Consider the following 27,236-nt stretch of genomic DNA (forward strand, 5'->3'; position numbering starts at 1 on the left):
AACTTCTTAAAAAGTGCGCCTCTTACATGATCAGATTGTACTTCCAGGCTTAATTAATGCCTATGAAGTTCTTTACTATGATAAACTATCGAAACACTTAAAAATTGAGCCTCGCTTTCATGTGACTGGAAGACAGACGGTCGTGTTGTGACTGCAGGACCTGAGGGATATTTGCAGCATAGTTCAGTAGTTTCCTTTAGCCCTTCTTTGTTGATGATGGTTTTGTGAGGAGCGATGAGAAAGGGGAAAGCGGAAGGCAGCTCCCCTTTATTATTTTAGACATCCCCAATGCAGGCGTTGAAATTTAGCAGCTAAATCCTTTCTCTGAGCTTGTTCCAGGACATTCTGAAGGATCTTTGTCTTAAAAAGCTTATCCTGCAACTGCTCGCACCTGCGTGTGAGGCAGCAGAATACTGCTGTGCTCACTAACAGAGAATTTGACACAGAGTAGACAGGTTGTTGCTCGTAGAACATTGTTTTACTAAAACCAGATGTATTTGCTTCTCCTCGTTGACAAAGCATTACTTGAACCAATGTTTTCTCCTAACTTACAAAGTATTATTTAAAGCCTTTTTTTTTTCCCCAAGTTCTTCCGCCCCAGCCTTTCTGCGGGATGTAAGAGCTGACAGAATGTGCTGGGGCTTGGCTGTGGGCTGTCACTTGTGCTCGAGAGAGGGATGTGGGGTGTAACCGTGCCACCTCTGAGGTGCTTTCAGGATGGAATACTCTGAACTTGGGCTTTTCAGTCTCTACAAGCAACCCTGACTTTCAGCAGTGAAACCACCAGCAGGAAAAATTACAATAACAAAGCACAGGGAGGAAAAGGAAAGGGAAAGCAGCTCCTGGGAAGGCAGCAAAGCCTCTCAAGGCAGCACAAGTGTTTGTGGGAGAGCAGAGCAGCAGCAGGTTCATCTGGTAGGAACAGCCTCCTGCAGCTTGGTATTGCATTGTCAAATAGTGTTACAACAAACAGAACAAAATGCCACCTGTCTGCCTGGCGTGCCCTCACAATCACGGAATCATGGAATTGTTTTGGTTGGAAAAGACCTGTAAGATCATCAAGTCCAACTGTTAACATGGCACTGCCAAATCTGCCAGTAAACCATGTCCCTGAGAACCTCGCCTAAACACCTTTTGAACACCTCCAGGGATGGTGACTCCACCACTGCCCTGGGCAGCCTGTTCCACTGCCTGACAACACTTCCCATGAATTAGTTTTTCCTAATGTCCAACCTAAACCTCCCCAGGTGCAACTTGAGGCCATTTCCTCTCATCCTATCACTTGTTACTTGGGAGAAGAGACCAACCCCCTCCATTCTACAACCTCCTTTCAGGTAGTTGTAGACAGTGATCAGGTCTCCCCTCAGCCTCCTTTTCTCCAGGCTGAACAGCCCCAGTTCCCTCAGCTGCTCCTCACCAAACTTGTGCTCCAGACCCCTCACCAGCTTCGTTGCCCTTCTCTGCGCTCTCTCCAGCACCTCAATGTCTTTCTTGTGATGAGGGGCCCAAAACCGAACACAGGATTCAAGGTAGGCCTCCCCAGTGCTGAGTACAGGGGTACAATCACTGCCCTAGTCCTGCTGGCCACACTATTCCTGATGCAAGCCAGGATGCTGTTGGCATTTTTGGCCACCTGGGCACACTGCTGGCTCACGTTCAGCTGCTGTCATCCACATCCACGTGTGTAACTGAGACCTTACCCGTGGATGTGATGCTGCAGCTGGCACAAGGCCCCAGCTCCCTCTCTCTTCAGCTCCTGGTCACTGGCATGGAACGTTGTTCCCGGATCTTTCATTTCCCTGCTGAGATCTCGATCGGCAGCGCCGCACCCTGCAAAGAATAACACCAGACTTAAGCCGAGCCTAGAAGGAGCCCTTTCTATGCCATCTTACCTTCTGCCTAAGAACAGCCCTGGTACCTTACCCTTGATTAATTTAATCAACAGCGTGCACAAGGAAACGTCTCAGAAATCCTGGAACTACAAATGAATTTATTCACTGCTGGTTCTTATTTAGCTAAAAGGAAGAAATAACCAAACGCTGTTAGCAACAAAATGTATTTCCTCGTCTGGCACAAGCATGTGTCTACACGATAACGTATTTTCTCCTAGCTGCTTAATACAGCTGGATAGTTTTTGCACTTTCTGTGAAAAACGTTGCCAAAACGATTTTTTTCAGTAAAATAAATGTGATGAAATAATTGACATGCACCCCCCACCTCTTAAAAGAATTATCCTTAGCTATCAGGGCAGTGTTCATCTTTCTTAAGACCAGCAAGTATGAAGACTACTGAATCACAATGTTGCCATCAGAAAGTTTATATATTCTGCTACATTCTGAATGTTGCTGAATAGTAACTACCACAAACCTTACCTGAACTCTTCAGAATTTTAAAATGAACAATTTTAACCCAGGTCGTTTGTTACTCATAATTGTTGCATAGAATGAAACAACTTCCAGTAACTGCTTAATGCGCTACTGGAAGGCACCCAGACACTACGCTGATGACCACAAAATACAAGTGTTTATTTTAAGAAGTATTTCCATATTTACATACCTGTTTTGGTTTATATTTACCCCAGGCCCCATTTTTAATAGAATACATGCCCATAAATCTCTCAGGTTATCCTAACCCCTTAAAAAGACAAACAACGGTAATAGAGATTGTTCAAATGAAAGCTTTATTTTGTATTCTCATATAAACTCCAAGAGCTTCCAATATTTTGTAATTGCAACTCAGAAGCTGTTAATGAGAAACCAGCTGTTTAACTTTGCAGACAATACTTATAAACTAAAACAAGCGCTTTTCAATCACCCTGCTGTTCTTCACTGTATCTTTGGCTAAGCAAGCCATTAATATCCACTGTCTTCAGCCCCTGGTCACTGTAATGCTGTCTGCTGGTTTTTAACATAGGCTACTTCTGCTTTTACATGGAAAATCAAATCTGCGTTTGCTGACATTCTCTGGGAATCCTCTTAGGCAAGTCTAGCCTTTTTTTGCAGCTTATTTGCAACACTTTTTGCTTTGCACAGAAACTTCTATTCAAGTTACATCCCAAAACATTTCACAAAGCTGAATTTGTTAATCACACAAATAGTTAACACAATTCCTAAGTTAAATAATTTAGCAGGTAGAAGGAGAGAGGACTTTAGAGGTAGATACAAGAGAGGCTGGAGAGATACGGCTGACAAAACAGACCCGAAGCCTGGCAGCAGCAACTAGCAGAAGGTTGAAAAGACAACTTTTGTACCAACAAGCGAAAGGATCGAAGGAGGAGGAACGGAATGGAATGAAATCTGTCTCAGGAGAAAAAAATTATCATGAAATTCAATGGAGCACACGCAGTTCAGTCTTGAAATAGCCCGTGTGGTGTTTGAAATAGGTGAGGTCGTGCTTGGAAGCGGGCAGCAGAGGCGGTCGGTGTTAAGCTGGGATCTGCAGACACGGTGGCCCCTGTCAGACAGCGTGAAGCTCTCCCAGGGTCCCGGCGGGGCAGGGAGACGGTGGGCGCGGGAAAGGCGGCACAGCGGTGATACGTAGATTTGCATATATAGGAATACTGGAGGAAGACGGCTTGAGGAAGATACCAGTAACGAGAAAAGTACTAAAAGGGGGAGGCACAACTCGAAAAGCAAATAATAGAAATGAAGCTGTGAAATGGTTTTTTACTCCCTTTCTGAGATGCCAAAATACGCACTGAAATAACATCTTTTTCAGGGGTTAAAGAAAAAAAAAAGGAGAAATGTTTTTATACATGCATAGATTAGTGAATTTAACTCAGATCTATGTCATGACCAGCCCTCCCACTTCCTGTATCTGAATATTGTGACTGGATGATGCTGCAGCACAGATTCTCTCTATGAAGGTCAAACAAAAAGCAACCTTTACCCTCCTGGGAAAGTCTGAATTTCAGTCTACAAATTCCCAGGTGAAAGGCTAAAATTTGTCTTAGCCTATGTAGGAACAAGGATTATTCTATAACCCAGGTCAAATCAAGCAGGTGGTCTCTGCACAAATCCTGGCATAACAAATGCCCAACAAAATCATTTTATTGTTTAGTATATGCAATAACTTTGCGGCTAAAAGCATCACCAGCTTCAGGCAGGCTCTACCGTAAAAACACACACACCAAAGAGAAGCATTTTGTACTGCAAAGCTGTCTCTAAACAGACACCACAGGTGAAAGATGAGGCAAGGAAACAAAAACACAGGGTGAATTGACTTGCTCAAAAAACACACAAAAGAAACCATCAGAAATGGCAATGACTCCCCCTTTCTCTCCAACTCTCCTCCTCATATTGCTCATAATATCTATGACAGTCTATAACATCAAGGATGCAGTCCTCATTCAAGGAGCTTGCAATAAAAGCAGCCAAGCAGATAAAAACATGCTGCATGATGGAAAATGGATTTGTCAGAACACAAAACATTATTCTTCTGAAAATGCTGTTCTTCTGAAACAGGAAAAAAGAACACTCCTTTGTCAAGAGCCAGCGCAGCCCAAGGAAGGGTTAGCAGATAAGAAGCATAATAATGGTAATACCAAAAGGATTCCTATGGCAAATTCCAAAGGCAGAAGACTTTGCAGGGAGACAGCACAGAGGGGAGAGAGATCTGTGCAGAACAGATGTCCTGGGAAAGCAGAGTCTGCCTTAAATCTCACACAAGACAGTATTTTTGTATAGAAGAGAAAATATTTAGTTTAGATACACAATAAGGAAATGAAATGACAGCGAGGTGCAAAATTAAACAGTGGCTCTGGATATACCCAATTTGATTCAACTGGCCCGTATTACACTTGGGGACAAAGAATAAACTTCTCAAAGTGACTTTCAAAGGTAGTGGAGAGACAAGTGCTGTATTTCCTTATGAAATGCAGGCATTAGAAATCACATCAGCAAAAGCAAGTGTATAATATTTAAATTAATTTTACTAGCAGTGAAAAAAAGAAAACACGATCTTTTTTTCTTAATGTTTTGGTTTGTCTATTTAACACAGTACTTCACAAAGACCTTTGGTTCATATTACAACTAACAGCAGCTCGTCAAAGAAACAAGTTTTGAACACTTTTATTTTCAGATGTTTTAAACATCTGCTGGAGCAATTTAGTTACAGGTATCTTAAATCACTGCCTAGGACCACTTCAACGTGACAAGACACTTTTAAGATGCTAATAATTTGGGAACCTAACTGAAAGGGGAAAGATGTGCTCAGAGGATGTTAAAAGCAGAGCCTGCAAAAAGCTGTACTACTGTATAACACTGTACTAATAAACAATAAAATCATTTTACAGAGATCGTAAAGGGACGAATATACGTCAGGCCTGAAGTAACACAAGCAGGATGAGTACAGTAGTACAAAACAAATTCGTAAGGCAAAAAAAAAGTGCTTGAAAGGGAAGCATGATGACTGTTAACTCGGCAGTCGGCAATGGCCGAGGAGCAGAAAGAACCAGTTGTCCTGGGGAATCACAGGGCGGCCACAGCAGACAGCACGATGCAGTCATGTGAAAGGCAAAAGTGGTTTAGGGACGTATCAAGAGTTATTTCCAATACGCTAAGGAAGCATTAGTGACATCAGGCGTGGCCTTAATCTTGCTTGAACACAGGAGCCTGGCAAACTCGGGCTGGAATGGGTGAAGAGAAGTGCTGGTGGAGCACTGAAGGTCCTGTCACACAAGGACGCTTTGATTCCCAAGAGAAAAGACGTGATGGACTCGAGAGGAAGAAAAGCTACTTAGGTGAAGGGCAATCCTTGAGTAAGTTGGGAGGAAATGAGTGTAAACTGGTCACAAACACAGAGGCTGGAAGTTAGAGCTGGCTCCTAGCTGCTGGAGTAATGTTGAAATAAGAATAGGAACAAAACATGAAAAATCTGCTTTTTAACAAAGTGCTTAATAAGTTTATGAAAAGGAAATCTGGCAACCTCTCCTCACTAGAAAGATTTCTGTTCTGGCCTTGCACTGGAGGTCTTTCATGTGGAGCACATGTACACTTCTGCATCTGTGATTGTGAGAGTATCCAGCATGCATCCTGCATCTCAAAATGACAATTTAGGGCTAGATATTACAGGAGACTTTCACATTTCTATCTATCAGAAGAAATACAACCACCTTGATGAAGCCAAAGAAACACATGGGATTAAACACAATACCTAATTCTCTTCTACACACACAGAAAATGTCACAGAACAGAAAAAAAAATAATTTTAGCTTCCTTTGTAACACACAATAAGCCAGATTCCCTGTCTTGTACTCCTTTCTCCACTGACTGACAGATCAACAGTCATTTTATCAATGAAGTTCAAGCTCAGCAGTTACCAGCTCTATTTTGCTGTGGCTGGACTCTGACAACGGTCTGAACTGAACCCTCTGTTCCTGACTGAGACTCTCCTGCACAAAACACTGTGAGCTTTGGGAACAGAGCCATGTTTTTTAATGGATTCACGATTCAAACTTTTCTGGTATGTTGTTTGATACCTGGAGAAGCGATAAGCGCAGCTGTATTCTTACAAAACCAACGAATCTTGATGACGCCAAATGCAGACCAGTCCCACCAAATGAAGAAATCAAATCTACAACCCTCAAGAAAACATCCAAGCCAGCCTGGACAGCACAGTCATCAGTTCTGTGTATCCATCTTCTGTTTTCCTCTCCCTCTGGTATGAAGACTGATGATGCTTCGATATACTGTGCCCCTCTCAGCTCAGCGAACTCTGCAACTATTCAGTGTGCTCTTAACAGCAGCCAAAACCCATTGGCCTCAATAAGGTGCTGTGTGCTGTAGCAGGGCCCAGGTCTTTGGAATATTTTTTCACTAAAATATCAGGTGATTTTTTTTACAGGGAAAGAGAGAATAAGGAAAGACCAAAAAAAAAAAAAGACTTGATGTGTAAAAAAGAAAGAAAAATCCAAATAGAGATGATAATAAAGCAAAATACACCAGGAAGACACTACAGAAATATCTACTCCAACAGGGGTGGTTTTGTTGCCGTTATTAAAAGATTCAACAGGTTTAAACCTTCTGCAGAGGTTTAGTACACTTATCGTGCACCTACACAAATAATTTCTTTCAGAACGTCATTTGAAATGAGTGGCACTGATGTGACTAACTCCTCTGAAAACAGCTTTCAAATTATCTATTTGAAATGTTGGCACTCTCACCACCTACTCTTCTGCAAGCGATAAGCCAAACGTTAGTGAGCACAATATTTTCACTCATTAGTTGGGAAGCTACTCCAGATAAACAATCTGGGGGGATGATTTCACTCTCTGGTACATGCCATGGATCCAGTTCCTCTGTAAAAATAAAACATCTGCATCATTTTTTCTTGCCAGATTAAGGATTACTACATTCTCCTATATTAGAAAAGGAGTAAAAAGCCTTACACAATATATTTAAAACAGCGTACACAGAGCAAATAAAACTTAGATGGCATGGTTAAAATGAAAAATAACTGTATTTACAATATTGTGCAAGTAATAGAACACAAACTTCCATTCTAAAACTCAATCACGTCAAAATAAAATAAAAAACATTACAACTTACATTTTAATACCTATAAATCCTTAATTTCTATCCAACATTTTCTTTATAAAAGCCTGTTTAAAATATTAAACTCTTGATTCACTCTAGCTTAAACAGAATCTGAAATGATTTGTTAAGTATTACTGATCACTTAGTCTCTGTCTTAAGTTTCTAGATTTTCCATTTTCAAATTTCCTCTTTTTAAATGTTGGCACCCCTTCTGTCAGGTCTCCAAGGGAGGTGACTGTCTTCTCTTTGAATATCACTGTCTCATCTTCTGGAACCTCTATCACTGGAGGCGGTAGACTGTCACTCTCTGTAGTAGGAAGCTCCAGGTCCTCTTCGTCACTGGGAGAAGAGAGGAAAACATAAAAGGGTTAATCCACATGGAGAAAACAACCTGGTGTACTGCAGACAGCAACATTCCTATTTAATTGTCAAAGCAGTTTTGAGTTAGATGCAGTGTTCTAGCCAAGATCACGATAATGACAGAGATCAAGAAATACTCGAGTAGTTTCCTATAGGTGTCCATCCCTGAGGGTCGGTATGACAGAACAGAGAAGAGGCTTAGAAAATTAGCCAATGATTCCAAGTTGGGAGAAGCAGCTCTGGAAGACGGGATCACAGCTAATACTGATCTAAACAAAACAAAGAGATTGCCTAAAAATGACCAATCAGTTTTAGGAGGTCAACAGCAAAACACTGTGTTCTACAAGAATAACCTGTGGCACGAACATATGAAAGAGAACAACTGAACAGTTTGCAGACAATGATCTAAATCACAAGTCCATCAGGGATCCCACCTGCATAATACTACTGTAAAGATACACCTTGTGTTCCTGGTCAATCCATACAAGAAACCCTTCAGTACTACTGAGTGTTAGTCTGATGTCAGCTCATGTACTACACATAGTTTCAGGTCTTGTGCTTCAAGGAAGACATGGATCAGCTCGAGCACACAAAAATGATCCATGTGATTTAATTCAAGTCAAGAAAATGCAACTGTTGCAGTATCTCTAAAATGTAAACCTCCTGAAAGTGGTGGGCACTGTGCCTAGTCTCAGTCAAAAGAAAATAATGTACACCTGCCATTTCACAGAATCAGAGAATCACAGAATGTCAGGGATCGGAAGGGACTTCAAAAGATCATCCAGTCCAATCCCCCTCCCAGAGCAGGAACACCCAGATGAGGTTACACAGGAAGGCGTCCAGGTGGGTTTTGAATGTCTGCAGAGAAGGAGACTCCACAACCACCCCTGGGCAGCCTGTTCCAGTGCTCCGGCACCCTCACCATGAAGAAGTTTCTTCTCAAATTTGAACGGAACCTCCCGTGTTCCAGTTTGTACCCATTGCCCCTTGTCCTGTCATTGGTTGTCACCGAGAAGAGCCTGGCTCCATCCCCGTGACACTCACCTTTTACACATTTATAAACATTAATGAGGTCACCCCTCAGTCTCCTCCAAGCTAAAGAGATCCAGCTCCTCCAGCCTTTCCTCATAAGGGAGATGCTCAGTTACAAGTGTGTCTGTTTGTTAATGTACAGACTCATATATAAGGTCCAGTAACTTAAAGCACTTCTTATTGGACAGTGCCTTCCAAAAACCAAAAAGAATTTATCGGCTCTGGAGTCAAGGAGCAGTTAGCTGGTCCAGTACAGGAGGTGTCATGTGAACCCATCAACTGACATTATCATCTCCAAGAAGTGCTTAATTTAGTTCCAACAGTGTCAAAACTCTATCAACTGAATAATTTAGAATTAAAATGGTGCTGAATGGTATAAGTATGAGGGAAAAGACTGATCTCATTCTCCCAAACCCAATTTCTCCAGACTTCTAGAGGGCCTCATAACAAGAAACTGCCCACGGAAGACAGTTTGCATCACAAGAAAATGCGCATTATGCAGTAAAACAAAAGAAAACCAAACTTCTGATCAGATGCGTGTCATCAAAACATCTGCAGTACATCAGTGAGACATGGGAGGAAAAGACAGCTTCCAGATTTAAAATTGGCATAATTAGATTACACGTTTTGTCTTTCTTCTCCTTATTTAAATGATGACAGAAAGTGTCTCCCACCACGTTATGAGAGCCTCCAGGACTTTCACATAGAGACAGCAGAAAAGTTTGTGGTGGATTTTGTATTTGCTTAACTTTGTTTTGAAATGAGGGAAGTTAGGGAGCAATAAAAACAGTTCAACCAGAAGTCTTTTACTGCAATACTGGGTGAGAGTAAGACAAAACACGAAGTGTTTTTAGGCCGAGTGAACAGTTAAGAGTCAGTACAACACCACAGAGTGAGAAATGGTTCATTGATTGCAGAAGTAACTCAGACAAATATAATCAGGCTTAGGTAGAAATTGCTCAGAGTTTAAAAAAGCATACTCATTATGTCAGCAACTATTGATCCCATAGGGAAAGAATTCAAAGCAATGCTAACCCAGTATGATCAGGATCAGGTTGCTGCTGGCGCTAGAAGATCAAGATAGATCTTGAACTCCAGGCATAGTTAGCCCAACTATTATAATTACTCATCAGAAAGAAACAGAATTCAGCCTGGAAGCTGGAGGCCCTGAGAACACTGCCTGTGTCGCTCAAGGCTGGAAACAGTCGAAGACATAGTCACAAGAGCTCCTGAGGCAGCTGAACCAGATTGTTGAAGGAGATGATGTTAAGGAATACAAACTTAGATTAACTACATTTATATGGTTGATACTCGGCCTCTGAGAAAAATGGCAGATGGCAATCATCCTTTAAATCATGTTAAATTACTTTGTACTCATTGTGAACTTCTACACTAAAACCAAAACTCCACCACTATCCACCGTGGAGAGCTGTTACTTTAAATAATCACTGCGCAAATAAGTGTGTTTGGGCTACGTTTCCAATCACTGCTGTGCTAATTCTGCCAGAATTCACAAGAAAAAGCTTCAGCTCTTGAAAACAAGTATTCTGGAAGCAAGTGTCATGAAAATAACAACAATAAAAAGATCCTCACCCTGGTTCTTGCTCCTGTTCTTGTTCTTGTTCTTTTTCTTTCTCTTCTTCTGCATCTGCTTCCTTAAGCGCTCTCCATTTTCCAAAGGTGTTGGTCTTGTTAGATGCATCACTGGAGGTTTCTGGGGAAGCTGACGTACTCCTCTCTTTATCAGAAGTTTCTGCTGGCTTAACTTCTCGCCATTTCCCATAAGGAGTTAACTTTTTAGCTTTGGGAGGTTTTTTCCCTTCCTCTGAGTCGTCACCATTATCTCCTTTCCTCTAAAGAGGAAAAAACCCACCTTAAGCAAAAATGCCTAAATAAAAACACAACGTAGCTTTATTTTACATCTTTTATTTGCTATTATCTACTATTCATACTTTTCAACCAAGAGCAACTTGAAATGATAAACTTATAAGAAAGTATTTAAATTTCTCTCCTTGAGCCTTCATCACATACAGAGTTAAAAAAAAAAAAATCTTAAATGTTACAAAAAGTTAAAGGTGGAAAATCCAATCTACCAAGGCTGAAGTTAGCAAGGAGTAGCCAATACAAACTTACTTAAAAACAATTTAGCATTCTTTTTAAAGAGGCAAAAATTCATATACAGCTTTCTGTGCATGCAGATACACACACATTGCAGCTAACACCTAACAGTATTTTCTAATGATGCACATTGATACAAAAATAGGTATTTTAGAATTAACACCTGTCTATGAATACGTTTGATATTTACATTGTCTCTGTCTGTTCTGAACTACCAGTTTCAGACACACTATCTGACCCAACCAGAGACATAATCACACCTTCTATCTTAAGTTTTAAATCTGAAGACAAAAATACATAATTGACACAGGTTTCATACTATGTGCTGCCAATGTTTTTCTCAGTTAATAAGGAAACTATAACCATGTCCTTTTCAGTCAATGGCATTCCCTGAAGGTCTCCCGGCAGTCACATTTACCAATGTAGGTTAGAAGTCATACCTCACACTGAAATTCACATATTTTTGTGGATTATTTCAGAGAGATGACAGTGACCTTTCTCAGAGAACATCACGTTTCTTGCAGAATTCAATGAAGGCAAGATCATGCTTCCTGTTCCACAACAGTGCCACCGATGGGCCAAATAATTGAATAAAGATTCATTTTGCTATTCAAACAAGTGCAAACTTCTACTTTCAGTCATACGGTTTGACCACATTACAATGAGTACAGCCTACCACAAAAGATAAATCACCTTATGCTAGAAAATACACTATGTAAAATAAATCTGAAGAGAGAATTTACCTTGAAATTTGTTTCTGAACTCTGTGCTTCATTTTCACTGTCTTCTGAGTCTGAGTCAGAATCCTTGTCATGTTGATTCTTCTCATTTGAAGATGAAACAAAACCAGCTGGTTTCTCCCATGTGGATACTGTCCAAGATATTTGAATAACCACATTATTTATGTTTCTAACTCCAATCTGTCATTGCTTTGACAACATTACCTTCCAGAAGCAGTGATGCCTTACGCAAAAATGCAGCAAGTAATTTAGCACAAGGCTTTTGCCTTTGTTCGGTATGTTTGTTTTAGTAAACATAATCAGAAAGATAACATTTCACTTCCCAGCAGGGATACTGTCATGACAGCTGAGTTCACTGTTGAAAAGAAAAATATCATGCATGGTGAGCTGCAATCCACAAGACTGTGGTCCCTCTCATGCTAACGCAGAACAAATTGCCCTCTAGAGATGCCGATTTGATTTGAGTTCTCCATTGATTACAAAGACAGGCTGAGGTGAAGAACGCCAACCGCGAGCCTCAGCTCTCTGGGCAGACAAACCTCTTTCCTGTGCTACTTGGCTCAGTAATGTTAGGTCTCTTAATTAAAGAGCTGTCAAGTAAGCAAAGAAATACGAACATTATTCTGAAAAGACACGGAAGTATCTACAGGATATGACCTCACTTTCAATGAGGAGGTAGTATTCCAGCAAATATATTGAGAGGAAATACTTAAAGAAAAGTTGAGTCAGTGGTCTTAAAACTGGTTTTAGTAACAGTAAGACAAAAGTACACCAACTTTCAACCTATAATTTTATATAAGATTTCACATGTAATAAAACTACTACTTTTCCAATTATTTTGTCTATTTCCAAAGAAATTCCTAACTGAAAATAACATTTAACAGGTATGCTTCTAGATGTCTCTCGAAGAAGTAAAGGTGTAAGAAACCGGCAATGACTGGCTTCGAATGAACAAAACAGCCTCCTAGGGGTACTGCTGTCATATATGTAGCTTTAGACCAGTAACAGAGAAAGTTCACTTTCCTTGATGCCACACAGAGCCAGTGGAGTAGGGCGCAGCCTTCCAAAGCAGGACTTGTAGCAGGAGCTAAGCCTAGTGACACTAGCCTCCTAAATTACACACCCAAAATGAGACACCATGATCAGTCCCCTTGGTTAACTATCTGCCTTGTTTCCAGAGGGTGGGATTAGCATTAGCAGAACTGACAGGTCATTTTCAAGCATTTCCAATATACTTGCAGCTATATAAAAGCAAGGGATGACTTTAAAATCTCACAAGCCAAAGTTTTACCAAATACGATTACAAAGACATTCTTCACGCGTGTCATGTGTCCGTGAAGAACTTTAAAAAACAATCCAACCAAAGGCATAAAATGTATCTGAACTTAGAAGGCAATGTTTAAAAATAACCAGCATCTCATTTCCCTTTCAAAAGGAAAAAAAAAAGGGCAAATCATTTGAGCAGGGGAGTGGCATGCTGAAAAACTGAAAGGTTGTGGGGTTTTTTCTATTCTTGGCATCATCAGGAATGCCACTTCATACCTAACAGCAGAAGGAAAACTCATAGCCAGCATAAAATCATTTGCTCTCCAGAGAGGCATCGCTGACCTTAAAATTATTCAAACAGATTTAGAAAACAGATGCCTGTTCTGGAGGAGTTACCACAAAGTTCCCCATGTAGGGAAAAGAATTGGGAAAAGATGTAGGAGGTAAGACTCTGGATGCTTTTATCAATGCTATGTCAACAAGAGGAAAAGTTTAGGAGCTTTTTATCCAGTCCTACATACCTGTTGAAACAAGATCCTGCCGTTTTCTGGTTTCCAAACTACAATTTCAATATATATGTAGAAAAGACTAACTCATATTTTAGAGTTACAAGTTGAATATCTAAAAAAACATATGAAGCACAAATGCAATACACACTGACAATACAGCTATAAATCCAGCACTGACTTAAGCAACAATTATACTTCAACTAACATAACAGCTTAAAAAATACAAAACTTAGTAATGGCCTTACAATGCGGGTATTTGCGGAACAAAACGCATCTCTCAAAACTCTGACTTCTGAAACGGAGCCTAACTGGAAAACCAGCTCTCCTTACCTCCTGTTTGTGTGTTATAGTAGTAGGTATGACCATCTTCAGTGACACCTTCTACCCACTCTGCTGTCTAAGAAAAAGATATAGCAGCTAATTAAAAAAGAGTTTTAAGGATCAGCCAAAGCATCACTTCTAAGACTATTCAACCCCTGAGTATTTTTTGTTCATTATAATTTTACTGTTTTAAAGCGTGAACCCCTAAAGTTTTTATAAAATACCCCTTTGACTCAAATGAGATCAACTTGTTTAACTTAATATACTGCAAATGCACATATACTTTTTTTTTTTTTTTCAAACAGTGGATAATTATTATGAGGCAGTATAGTAAATTTTTGTCATACAGTTCCAATTTTTATATATAGGCCAATATTTTACAGGTTTTTTATTTTCTAAAGTATTCACCCCTGAGGTTGTAATTTCCTGTTCGTGCCATTATCTTTAGTAGAGACTGGCAAAAAATTCTCTGGAAGACTCAGAGTTTTGTGAGGGCCACAGAAAACCAGTACCAATAAATATTAATACTATCATAAATTAAACATAAGCAAACAAACAAAAAACCTTCTAAAATCTATCCCAAAATAGATCTTCACCAAAAATAACTGAAGAATCAAACTTTGCAGGAAGGCATGCCAACAAATTTACTTCTTTAGTGAATCATTGATCTCAACATAGCACTGTTTTTCCCTACTGATTAATAAATACATACGAAACATGGCAGAAGTTGTTGGTTTGGCTTTGTGGATGCACAATTAAAATAAAGACATGTTGCAGCATCAGCCTCAGCTAATCAGTCATTACACATAACTTAATATCTTCCTTAAGAACCTGAGTTTCATCAACACTTACACATAGTACTTCACTGCTCCTTATGTACCTCCTGCTCCCCATATTAGACAGAACATCCGTGCAGCTTCACCATACATTATTTTTGCATTAATAAATGTCCATGTGTGTGTGTATACAGAAACATACAGATGGGCTTTTCCACACACATACCTACATATTTACTTAATAGTCTAATTAAACTTTGTTATTGTTTTCAAAAACACAACAAAATCAGAAGTTAACCTTCTTGCACTCGCACTGTAAACAGGAAAAATTGTACCAGTAGGTTCAGAGCAGGCAAAGGCAAGAAAGCATTCAGTGAGCAAGTTCCCTCAAGGTTTTGCTCTTAGAACTTTCAGTGTGCCAGTTTTAACAAAAGAAGCAAAAGGAAAAATCATTTTATGTAAACAGAAAGAGGACAAAAAACTAGTCTTAAGTACAACCTACCCTTTTTGTTAGAGCTAGATCCTGAGAATTTTAGACTGGGTTCTTCGAGGTTTTCAGCAGATACTTGACACAAGGCATACCCAGTATCCTACTACACAAATGCTAACAAGCATAATGCCAATTTAAATGAAGTTACAGGTAGTCTACAACATGCCTTTGTTTTACTCTGTTCTCTCCACCTCTTGCAAAGTCTGAGCAGCAATCTAACATGCTCTAAAATAAGGAGGGCCTGTGAATCTCACTTGCACTACATCTCGCAAGCATGCCCTTTAATTTCTGGGCAGTGAGTCCTTGTTAGAGAACTGGAATGTTCCCAATATCTTTAGCTCAGACTAAATACGGGAGCAATCAAATGCTTGCTTTTAGCAACAGCGAAAATAACTCTAGACACCACAGAGTCACTGAGCCAGGGTGAGGGAGGAATGGTAAAATACATCTGGCATGAGAGAGATAGCCGAGGCCGAAGGTGTATGTTTATGATACAGCCCAAATGAGCTAACTTCAAATTGTTGCCAAGAAGGGAGCTCCTTCTCTCCTCCATTTGCTCCCCCTGCACCGGCATTTCACTGATTACGCAGAGAGCTGATGGAAGGAAATCAGCCCACAAAGCACTAACCTAAACTGTGGTGTCTTTACTCCCTGAACTAGCTCACTGTCAGGGCAAATATGCACCAAGGACCATACAAAATAAGGCACAGGACAGTGGAAGGCTACAGTAAGCCTGACTTTAAATATTGCAAAGCTATGCCTTGACTGAAGAGATAAAGTCGAAGTGCTGGTTAACAAGTTGTGCAAAACCGCAGGATAAAGGAATCTGAAAGCCAGAGTAGCGTATGATGGGCAGCAAAGTGTGCAGTCTCTTGGGAATGAACACTGGCTGGAGAAAGCCTGCATTTCTGAGATAAAACACTGCCTTAACAGGCAGACAAGACCTCACGGACATTTTGTGAATTGATTCAATTGCCTAAAAATATACAGAATTATAACCATTTTCTCTTGTGATCCCAAGTAACCCAGTACCAAGCATAGGCTTCCTTCTGAGATGCGACAATACAGAGCTACAGAATGTCAAGCACCCTGACAAAGCCAGGTTTTTTGAGGTTTTTTGATCTTTAGCATAAAATCCAACATTAGCCAACAATGCTGACTGTAAATCATACTGTACCTATGATGCCTATCTTGAACATGGGAAAACGCAACATCACTTAACAGAAGTGTTGTAATGTTGTAAAGCACAAAAATCCTGGAGTGATAAGCAGATTATAATAATAGCAATAAGAAATCTTTCTGTCTTTGGACTGTTCTGCAAGTTTTCCTGTGCCTTAAATACAGAAAATAAAGTAATATGCTAAAAGATTGCTTACACATAGGTTCCATGACCATAAGAAACCCATGAAAAAGACAAGTCATCACATAACTGCATCCTAAAGCAAACACAAATAACAAGTACTCTTCTTTTTTTTTTAACTATCTGACAATTCAATCTCACTGTTTCTTAAGATAAAAGAGTCTTAACTATTTCAAATGTCTATGATTTGAATTTTTAAATTATATTTCATTCACAAAAGGTTGAACAGAATTTATTCAGAATTTCTCCAAAGCTTTACATTTTACGGGCTGAAGCTTAAAAACGCATATTCTGTAAAAACACAACTACCACTATATCGCTTCTCTTCCCTTGATAAACAAATTAGCCAAAAAAGATCAGGTGAGTAAATTTTCAGTTTTCATACAGCATATCATAAAATATTCTATATATTCAAATTATGTTTTCCTAATTTTACTAAGAGCAAACAATTTATCTTATGCAATCAGAAGACTTGCAGATTGCTCGGCTTATTTCTTATAAGTGTTTACAAGGGCAAAGAAAAGTATGAATAACAGTATTTGATTACCGTTTGTGAGTTTTGAGAGTTGCCTTGGAATCCTTTAGGTTTCTCCCACTGTGATTCTTAAAAAACAAAAACATATTTCAACTCTGTTAATGTTTAATAATATTTAGAAAAAACAGATCTAAAGGGTATGATGCTATGTGCACACATACAAACGAGCTATATAGAGGCACCTCAATGGAATATAAAACATCCTTGATCAAACTATGGTATGAACAATAAACCCAAGTTACAGTTACAGTTGGCTTTACTGGGAATAACCACCTCCCAAACTCTGTTAAACTATGACTGATACACAGATACTGGAATTTTGGTACAAAAAAGGTGTGTGGGTTTTGTTTTGTTTTTTTTTTTTAAACGGTAGCATAGGCCAGAAGAAACTAAACACACAAGATTTTTACCTTTTGGAAGTTAGCTTATATGAGGAAAGACTAAGGTAAATAATAACAGTAATCCATAACCTTTCTTTTACTTGGGCACAGTCAATTTATTTCACATTCCCAATGAGTAAGCTCCTTTAGGAAGAACAAAGCTATATTTTATACACTTAACCTCTGAAAGGCTAAACATTTCCAGGAACTCTGGAATTACTGCATTCTCCTATTGTTAATGAACAGCAAAACCAGTTCGAAGTTCTGGATGCCTAAATCCTGAGTGTTAAATATCAAAATTCCATCTAATTGTTCATATTGTAGTCATCAGCTTGCTACCGAGAGAGCAAAACAGTAAAGAGATGAAGGCAGACTTTTCTCATTTATATCCAATAACTAAATCTACATTTGCTCCTCACTAGTTTTTACCTCCAGTTTTTGTGTTGTAGTAATATGTATAGCCTTCAGGAGAAAGCCCTTGCACCCACTCCTTCGTTTCACTTTTTGATGGCACTGAGGTGTCTTGAGATGACTTTTTTTTCTTTTCTTTCTTTTCCTTCTTCTCTTTCTTCTCTTTCTTTACTTTAGTTTCCACTGTGTTACCTTGTGTTTTACTCTGTGTCGAACTGGGACCTACTTCATCTTAAAGAAAATAATACTTCCTTTTAAAAAAAGAGTAATAACCTGACTTTAAGTATTAGTCACTCTTGAGCAACAGCAAACAGGAAATTTTGTTCTTATGAGTATTACACTCATAAGAGGTAAACTTAAAAGATTATATTCACATAATCTTGCATTGTAGCAATACTACTGTGTCAAAAGGAAGCCCAAATATCAAAAAATGAGCAACATAAAAACTGTAAGGACCAATGAGCTCTAATTAAACAAGAAAATAAAAGACTTATGAAAAAAACAAGTTTCTACACGAACTTCAAACTACAAACTTTTTTTAAAGGGTAACATGTTCACATGGACAGAACAAAGGTACTTGCTGAACTGGAAGCTGCGTAAGAGATTCTCATCTCCACTGTCTGAAACCAGTGGGAACCCAAACTCTATTTCTCAATAGGAACTTTTGCCTCCAACTGGCAAAAGTGAAATATAAAATAAACTAAGGGAGGCTGCACCGCTGATTCAAAGCACCGACTACAGCCCATTTCTTATTATCACATTGTTTAATTTTTCTACACCAAACTGGATTGTTCCATGGACAAGAGGACACTGTAGCTAAAAACATTCTGTACTGCAACTCCTACTACTGGCAATCTGCAGACTCCCATTTTTTGGGAGGTTTTGGTTTGGTTTGGGTTTTTTTATGAGCAAACACAGTCCTGTAGGCCTCTTCTCACGTTCCTAGAACCTAATTTAAGAAAAAACATTCCTATTCAATATTCTTTCAATTCTGTCTTTAATCCTTTGGCAGCTATATGAACTACCTGGCTTAATTCCAAGCCTTTTCAAATCCTCTTGATATGCTTTCATTGCAGCTTCCTCCATTGCTGCAAATTCTTTTGACATGTTTTCTTCTTCTTTTGCTTTTTCCAAGCTTTTCTTTTTAATCTAAAACAAAACAAAAAAAAGCCCAGGAGAATAAATTAGACAAAGATGATAATGAAACAGATTAAAAATTAGTATTCATGCAAATAAGATATATGAGTTACCTCACTAATTCTTTTTGCCACATTTTCTTTATGATTCTTTCCTCTTTCATGAAAGTCAATGCTCTTAAAAGCAAGAAAAAACCACATATTATACAATTTTAATTTAGTTAATTTTAGTTAGCTAAAGTTTAGTTATACTAAACTTAGTTGTACAAGCCTAAATGTAACCTGTTCTGAAAACACTTACTGCAAACACTACAGCTATAAAATGGCTATAGGAATTCAGGAACACTGAGAAACAATCTACAAATTAAGAAAAAATCAGTAACACTCCAAAATGCTATCATGAAATTTCATGGTCTGTATTTATAAGATTTAAGATTTTTCAAATAATGCTGTTCAGTACACATATTGGAGACAAGTAACAGGGATTCTGAGCTCTGTTTCCATGCTATTCTTTCTAAGTATCATCCCTTGATTTTTTTTTACCTCTCAGTTTTCATGCAAACTTTTAAAAAAACATATGCCTTATTTAGAATTCCAAATATTAGCTATGGTCCTTAATTAGATCATGCCATGCTCCACAAATATTCCATGAACTTAAACTAGCCTGCAGGTCTGAAAGAGAAAGAAGAGAAGAGAAGGCAAGGTGGGAGAGTTGGGTACCTAAGGACAACAGAACAGGCTGCAAGCCAAAAAGCTGCCAGAAGGACAGAAGCCAGAAGGAACCGGAGGAGTTCAGAAGCTCTACAGGTACAGCAGTGGGAGTCCTCATGTTATTCTCACCAAAAAAAATCTGAGCTCATTCAGGTGTCCAAATGTTAGGTGCCTAAGCCTGACCTAGTGACCATGGAACTTCTTTGCACAAACCGAATCATCCAGGTATGATTCATCTCATTTAAAGACAGACTTTGGAAGTTACCCAAATCTCTCCCTTTACCATATATTTATCTCCAGTGACTACAAAAAGAGACCTAAACCAATTAGCTCGTGCTTGTCATTCTGAACTGCAGGTATCTAACTGTAAAGCAGATGAAGCTCAGCTCCATGAGTGCCCCTGGCATTGAGTCAGGAATGCAAAATTTATTTCTAAATAAGAAGCCAATGGGTCTCGTAGTCTGAAAAAGGCACCTGCAAGTCAGAAACACCTTTTTGTGACCCACTGATGTTTCTGTGGGCTGTGTAAAATGAAAAAAAGAAACCTACTTTAAATGGTTAAGAGTGCTGGCTGAACCAGGCCTGTCATATACAAACAGGACATATGCCAGGTTTTGCTTTCTTTATGCATATGAGGGCTAGGAACAAAGTTTAAAGACAGATCAAAAGTTAAGTTACAGAATCTGAAGAAAAAGCAGGGTCAGATATTTCCATTCTTATCCGTACTGCCAAGTAGAACAGCACACACCATCTTGTATGCAGGTACCTGGCTCTCACATAATATATTTTGAATATCACAAGCATTACAAAGGCATTTTTAAACAACAAATGTCATGCATTAAAAGATGAGTATCAAAAGTGATCTTAAAAGCCTGTGATTTAAATTCCTAGTGTTTCAAAATAATTGACATAGTATAGTAGACCATCGTACAGGTCTGTTGTCTGCTATCCAGCACTTGCAGTAATCGCAGAATTTTTTTGGCTGAGATTTCCAGTAATCGGCCCTGGGGAGAGAAAAAAAAGTATAATCTGAAACAATAATCAAAACCACATACTTTTATATATATATATATCTTCGAAATTATATTTGGGTGATTCAATGCTAAGGTTTTTCTTTGGGTGACTCAGTGCTAAGGTGTGGGTTTTTTCTTTTGTGTGTGTGTTTTGTTTTGTTTAAACAAAGTATGGAGATAAAGCAAGAATAGTTATATTGACTACTGTGTCCCATAAAGCACAGTTCGGTGCTGGGATTGTGCCCATCTGACCCCCCCAAAAATACAAAATTTTACAACGGAGGTGATGCCGTAAAAACCAGAAATATGAGACAAAGCAAGCTAAATAATAAGCTCTAGATACCCTAATTAAACACAGAACTGTCAGAAAAGTGCTATGGGCACTGTTTTTAAAAATGCATGCAATAAATGTTTCTAAGTGTACAACACAGTGAGCTCAGCAACACCAGGGTGCACTTGTGGACAACCTGAGCTACTGTGGGGAATCCCAGAATGGATGATTCTGACCTGTGGGGGTCACAGACACAGCAGTAAATTACTTGGATGTTTCAGTGTAAAAATGTTGAGTGTTTCTGAACCATGCAATTTAGGTAAGTTGCATATGTGTGAGGAAACTCAGGGAAAACTCTTCAGAGCTCAGAAATTATTTCATAAAAGTATTTAACAATAAAACAATCCATCCAATGACTGTTTCTTCATCAAAAACGCTTTCTAATGTCAGGGTTGTGCAGAAATAATTCCATTTCTCATTGCTTGCAGCAACAGATTAAATGCTTTGGTTCAACAGAACACATAGCAGCAACAGACTTCTATGTTTTTAAGTTAAAATTAAAAAGGATGAGGGGCAAAAAGAAAACAAAACCAAGACTAGACTGACAACATTAAAAAGGATCAGCCTAAAAAATTAATCTTTCCCTTTCTGTCTGAAGATCAACATACAGAGTTCAAGGAAAATACTTCCTGACATTTTATTCAATAAAACCAAAACTTCTTCCATGCACAACAATATCACCCTCAAACCTTGTGACATGTGCAAGCAGATCTTTTGTAACAGAAACAGACCCGATTGCCTCAACTCTTAAAATTTAAGCAGATCTCAAAATATACTCTCCCACCAGTGCTTAATGTAAAAATATAATTTATAAGAGACTACAATTACTTAAAAGTGTAAGTATGAAGGATATGCTCTGCAAAAATATATCAACTTATAAGCAATACTATGTTACGCATGTGTAGCTTTCCAAGCAATTTTCTGGAAAGCTAAGAAGCAGCAGCTGGGCTTTCCCCGATTTAAACAGAAATCCGCTCATCCCTAAATGATGTACTTTAAAACTGGGTGATTACTTCGTCACACATTTAATTAAAAGGCTTTTGAGACTTATATATCAAAATGTACTAAGGCCAAAGCCTGCGAAATCGAACCGTGGCTGGAAAATCAGCTGAGTGGGAGTGAGAAACTCAGAGCTCAGAAATACCTCTAGGTCCTTTTTCCTATTTGAACTATAGCTCCTACATTGTCTCCAAATCCTTCTACATCATCGAAGACAACTTTCCAGCTAAAAGGTGGGTTAACCTTCCTAAGGCAATGGAACAATTCTGACAGAAAACACATAAATTTTAAAAGAGCCTCACTAAACGTTTCGGAGGTGCAAGAACAACTGCATATTTCTAGGTTTAACCTAAAAGGGCTAGCTCTTTCTTTCAACACAATCAAGTGTAAATGCTAAAATTAACACTGTACAGCTGCGCCCACCAAAATTCAAGACCTGAGAGTGTGACTAGCTGTGTTTTCACAGCTGTAGTTTTCACTGATTTATCTTCTAAACGCTACTGGACATCACATCTGTCATAAACCTCTGTAGCTACACAGAGAGTAATCATGCTGGAGAACCTGAGGGCACACCTGGGTTTAGTACTAATCCAGGTCTTGATGACAGCAGCCTTTTGTCTTCATCTCCTACTGGTTTTGATAAACAATGGAGCTGGCTCTCTGCTGTTACATTTAAAATAAATGTAAATGATACTCTGTGCAGAAGACCTGACAACCTGGAAACCTCAAATCCCGCATTTCACGATTAATGGAGTTGTGTAAATTATGATCCCAATTCCGTGACTTATTGGCATGAAGAGTGTTATACGTTGAGTAATTCTCATAAACATTTTCCCCTTGAGTTCATGCCGCTCAAAAAAAGAGCAAGCACAGCTGAAATATCCACTGAATAACATCTGCCACTGTAACAACAATGGAGCCTGCAAAGCATCAATGGTGCTGCAATGAGAGCAAACCAAAGAGGAGTGTTTGGAAAGAAGCAGCAACTGAAGTGAGACCTCACTTTGCTGAGATGCTACAAGTGCTTCACAGGCTCTGGTCACAAGCCTGAAAGTTAATCCAGGTCGATGACAATGTTTAAGTATGTGATTTTTTTTATTAATCTGCCAAATACAGGCTTGAGAGTAGATGCTGTTTAAGTGGTACAGAGGTCTTTTATACTAGAATAACTGTGTACAAATCAAGGGAAATAGTTGTTTTTAAAAGTCAGTGCAGTAAAAATGGTACAGCTCTAAAGACTCCTTTTTCTTCTGCCTGTGCTTACATAAGTACAGTTCAGCTTGATTCTTGTTTTCAGCTTTACAGTTGGGCCAACCTGCCAGGGACCATAAAGCTGCCCAGCTAGCTATGACCACCACAACCATCTTTCTTCCCTTCACTAAAACAGCCCGGAGGTCATAAAACCTGGCTCATCCAGGTTTGAGACTTCAGCACTGTACACATTTACTCCAGCGCGGCTATCCAAACAGGAGCTTGGTGACACCGACCCTGAAAGCTGTGCAAGTTTTATTGCAAAGCTCTACCTCCCCAAAAGGGTTTTGACAAAGTCCCATTCAGAGCCCAGTTTTCCAGAGTTGCAAGTCAGCTTGGCAACCTGCTACTGGGCACACATGGAAGAGAGTGGGACTGAAACAGATGGATACTAGGCAACTTCTAGACACACTGCTGTAAACTTTCAGCCACAGTTGGTAATCCTGTACAAACTTGCAAGAAATACACGTCTCCTAAAGAACAGTGATTTTATTTCAACTTTTACTGGTCAAAGCACCCCGGGCAGAATGTGCAACAGTTCAGAGGGCTAAAGGGGAAGGAGGGAGAAAGAGGGAGTGAACATCAAACCGTTTTCTTGAAACTTTAATGGAATTATGAACTCTCCTGCAAACAGCTGTACAGTGCAAATAGAATCAATGTTACAACCATTTTCAGATTTCTGAAATTCATTTAAAACTTCAGGCGTGATAAGACAGGGAGGAACAAATAGCAGCTCTGCATTAACAGTACCCACCACATTCACCATTTCAAAATAGATAAAAACGCTGAAACTCAGAGAAAACTCTGAAACTCAGGTATTTTTGCTTTGCATAGCTTGCTTCTTGATCCATGAGAATCATGCAGCCTACGCTACAATGACAGCATTACACACTCCTACTGCATGTGAACCACGCGTTTGGAAGCACACCAAAGGGACAGGTTCCGTCGACAACGTTCAGAGAGTGACCTGCAGAGTAACTCCAGCAGTACTGGGGTCCAGGATCCCAAACTGTCCACCTGGAGCTGCTTCTCCTCACAACTTACAGTGTTATTAATGTTTTAACAGGTGGTACAGTCAGCCTTCCTTCTATAGGGAAGCTCAAGAAACTCGCATAAAGAAACTACCTTCAGCTGAAACCCCTTTACTTTGAAACTGAGCTGGAGGTTTTTGTACTTACCACATATTGGCTGAAATTAAAAGGAGGTAGTGGGGAGGGAAAAAAAAGAAACAGCTGTTTCAGGTGTCTCTGAAGACAAGAAAAAAAATTGGCCATGTAAACAAAATCTGGAAGCATTTTCTTTGAATAGCTCTGTCCTGAAACACCAAACTTGAAATTTGGCTGGGATGTAGCGGGGTTTGTATCAGGGACATAGCTATCCAAATTATAAGCCTTTAAAGGGGAATAAGCATCATACACATGCTCAGCAGTGTTCTTTGTTTTTAATATCTACAACCTCTGGAGACTTTACACAAAGTTAATACCTTCCAGCTTTCTTGCAGGTTTGAGCACTGAACAGCCTGTGTATGCATCATCCTCTTGAATACAGGTGTGTGAAGTAAGTAACACAGATTCAAGTTCCTGACTACAGAAGGAAATTAATTCGGAGCCATTGTGGCTGTTCTGTAACAGCCACTCAACAGAACAGTATCCTCAAATACTAATAAATGCTATTTGGGAATACTGCATACTTCTAAAGAAAAATAATAGTTCTGTAATGGAAAGAAGTAGAAAAAATTAAAGGAAAAAAAAATCACATATATTTCACAACAGACCCTCCTCCACATGGGAAGCCATTCCAGAACAGCTAATTCTAATTCAACTATCCCAGTATTGGCAAGACCTAAGAATGCAATGCTAAAATTGGCAGGAAAGGAGGGCAAAAAGGAAAAGGTTTTCTTGTACCATTAAGTAGGGTCCAGTGCCACAGTCCCAGTGACCCATGCTTCCAATAATTCACAGCAATTCCATTCATTCGTAATGCACTAATCCTATCCTAAAAGTTCTTCTTAGATACAAATCCTTAATTTTTATTCTTTTAATGGTATTTAAAAATAAGGACTCAAGAAAACAGCATCCCAGACACAATGAGTACATGAAGCTGTCCTACCTAACCTTAGCTTGTTTGCCTTCTAATATATCACGTAATATATATGTGGGGTCCTACAGAGTAGTACTAGATGGGACTTTTATCCACATGAAATAGGGCAGTTCTGTGAAGGGTTTAGTTCTTCTGGCCTTCAAACTGACTATACTTTGGCAACCCTTCTATAAATTCCAATTTACAAACCAAGTGGCTGCCTGTTTTTATTACTATATTGGCCCCTACAGAACAACATACAAATCATAATGTCCCAAAATACAATCTGAGCCAAAAGCAGAGTCTGCAGAAGCTGCTCAATCTGACTTGCATTGGTGCTGAAGATCATTTGCATGGATCTGCTTGGCCAGATCTCTTTTTCAAATTGTAAATTATGTAATTTGAAAAATAACACTACAAATATTTTGAACACTATAAGGGAATGCACAAGGACAGGCAGACTTCTGCACACACAGAGCTCCAACAGAGCTCATCTCCCCTAACTTTAGTCGTCTACAAAGTGAGATAGAGTTGTCCAAGTTCGCCATGTCAACAGAGGGAGACTGTCATCTCCAAAACACCAGTCCTTCCATCCTAAATTGGCATCTGAGAAGCAAAATGCACTTCATAGGTCCATGTTTCTTCCCTATACAAAGAACCTAAAGTGAACTGCCTGAGTCAGGCTTCAAAAGTTAAATATCTGAAGTCAGGGATATCTACTGAGAGCAGAGGTCTGCAGCTGTAGATACAGAAGGATATGGGTTAGGCCAAGAAGAATACGATAAGGAGCAGAAAAAAACAGCAACATAAATTGGGTCAAGACACTGTTCAGGTATAATTTTAGCAGTAACTAAAATTAAGAACGCTGCTGTATATCATATCAATCTGCAAGACAGGCTCGCAGAAACCATCAAAGTGGTTTATTTTCTAAATAAATTTTTGATCTGGTTAAGATTTTTTTTTTCAGCAGGGAAGTTAGGCTGTAATGAAAAGTAACAGAAACGAGCAAATGCCATTCATATAACATTCTTATTAAATAAAAGACCAAAGCTTAGCATTTTTACCCCCCTCCCCCAAATGTGGTCAGGCATTAACACAATTTCTCTAATTAAAAAAGGTCGCCCTGGCCAACGAAACTAAGACACCGCGGCTTTCTTTTTCCACACGCTTCACCCACACGCGCGAAGAGGCCGCGGTCGGAGGGGTTCGGGGGACCGACACCCGAGCGCTCCCCGCCCCGCGTTGCAGGCCGCCCGGTCCCCCGAGGCGGGCGGTGCAGCTGGCCGGCGTGTCTGCGAGAGATAAGGCGCCGAAAGTGCAACAGAAACAAACAAACAGGAGCGGGGGTAGGGCGAAAGGGAGCAGAGACCAGAGGGAGAGGGAAACAACTTGGTCAGCGAGGCGGGGGTCGCCGGCAGCCCCGGGGGCACAGCCGCAGCCCGCCGGCCCAAGGCCTCCGCACAGCCCGCGGGGCCGGGCCCGGCCCACCGGCGTCTGCCCCGCACGTTGCTGGCGCTGCCCGAGCACGGCCCCGGCCCACAGGGCGGGGGGTCGCTACGCACGGAGCTCGGCCGGCGCTGCCCGCTCCCTCCCGGCCCCCAACACTCACATCGCCGCTTCCCCGGCCGCGCTGCCGCACCGCGCCGCGCCGCGCTGCTCCCCGCCGCTCGCAGCCAGCCGCGCCGCGCCGCTGGGCGGGCCGGGAGGGGAGGGAACGCGGCGACGGGAGCCGGGAGGGCTCAATCCGCGCTCTCCTCCCCCGCCCTTCCCCACCTCCTGCCTTCGCCCGCTCCTCCTCCTCTGCCCCCGGGAGAGGCGAGCGCCCTGCAGGGAGCCGCTCGGACAAGTAGCCGCCGCCGCCGCCGGGTGAGTGCCGCCCGCCG

The 27,236-nt window shown here is 40.1% G+C and overlaps 2 protein-coding genes across 4 annotated transcripts in view; one reads left to right on the forward strand and one right to left on the reverse strand.

Annotated features, from left to right (window-relative positions):
* Nucleotides 1-2,657: 2,657 nt before the first annotated feature.
* WBP4 (WW domain binding protein 4) lies at nt 2,658-27,096 on the reverse strand. 2 transcript variants are annotated; one of them, XM_065054967.1, is made up of 10 exons: nt 26,963-27,096; nt 20,612-20,684; nt 19,084-19,146; nt 18,859-18,982; nt 17,852-18,064; nt 17,055-17,110; nt 13,891-13,957; nt 11,789-11,916; nt 10,521-10,780; nt 2,658-7,874 (listed from the first exon to the last, which is right to left on the reverse strand). In XM_065054967.1, coding segments are annotated over exons 1-10 (1,194 nt in total). In that variant the 5' UTR covers nt 26,965-27,096; the 3' UTR covers nt 2,658-7,666. The 2 variants fall into 2 exon arrangements, with proteins under 2 accessions (XP_064911039.1, XP_064911049.1); XM_065054977.1 differs by lacking the exons at nt 20,612-20,684; nt 26,963-27,096 and adding an exon at nt 19,690-20,563.
* Nucleotides 27,064-27,236, forward strand: part of ELF1 (E74 like ETS transcription factor 1) — a 90,423-nt gene continuing 90,250 nt past the window's right edge. Inside the window, exon 1 of one of the 2 annotated variants that reach the window (XM_065054805.1) lies at nt 27,064-27,219. The gene's annotated coding sequence lies outside the window, so the exon portion shown is untranslated. The remainder of the gene's footprint in view (nt 27,220-27,236) is intronic. The other variant, XM_065054715.1, reaches the window with a different exon arrangement.

This window comes from Columba livia, chromosome 1 (genome assembly GCF_036013475.1).
Source record: "Columba livia isolate bColLiv1 breed racing homer chromosome 1, bColLiv1.pat.W.v2, whole genome shotgun sequence".
NCBI classification, from domain to species: domain Eukaryota; kingdom Metazoa; phylum Chordata; class Aves; order Columbiformes; family Columbidae; genus Columba; species Columba livia.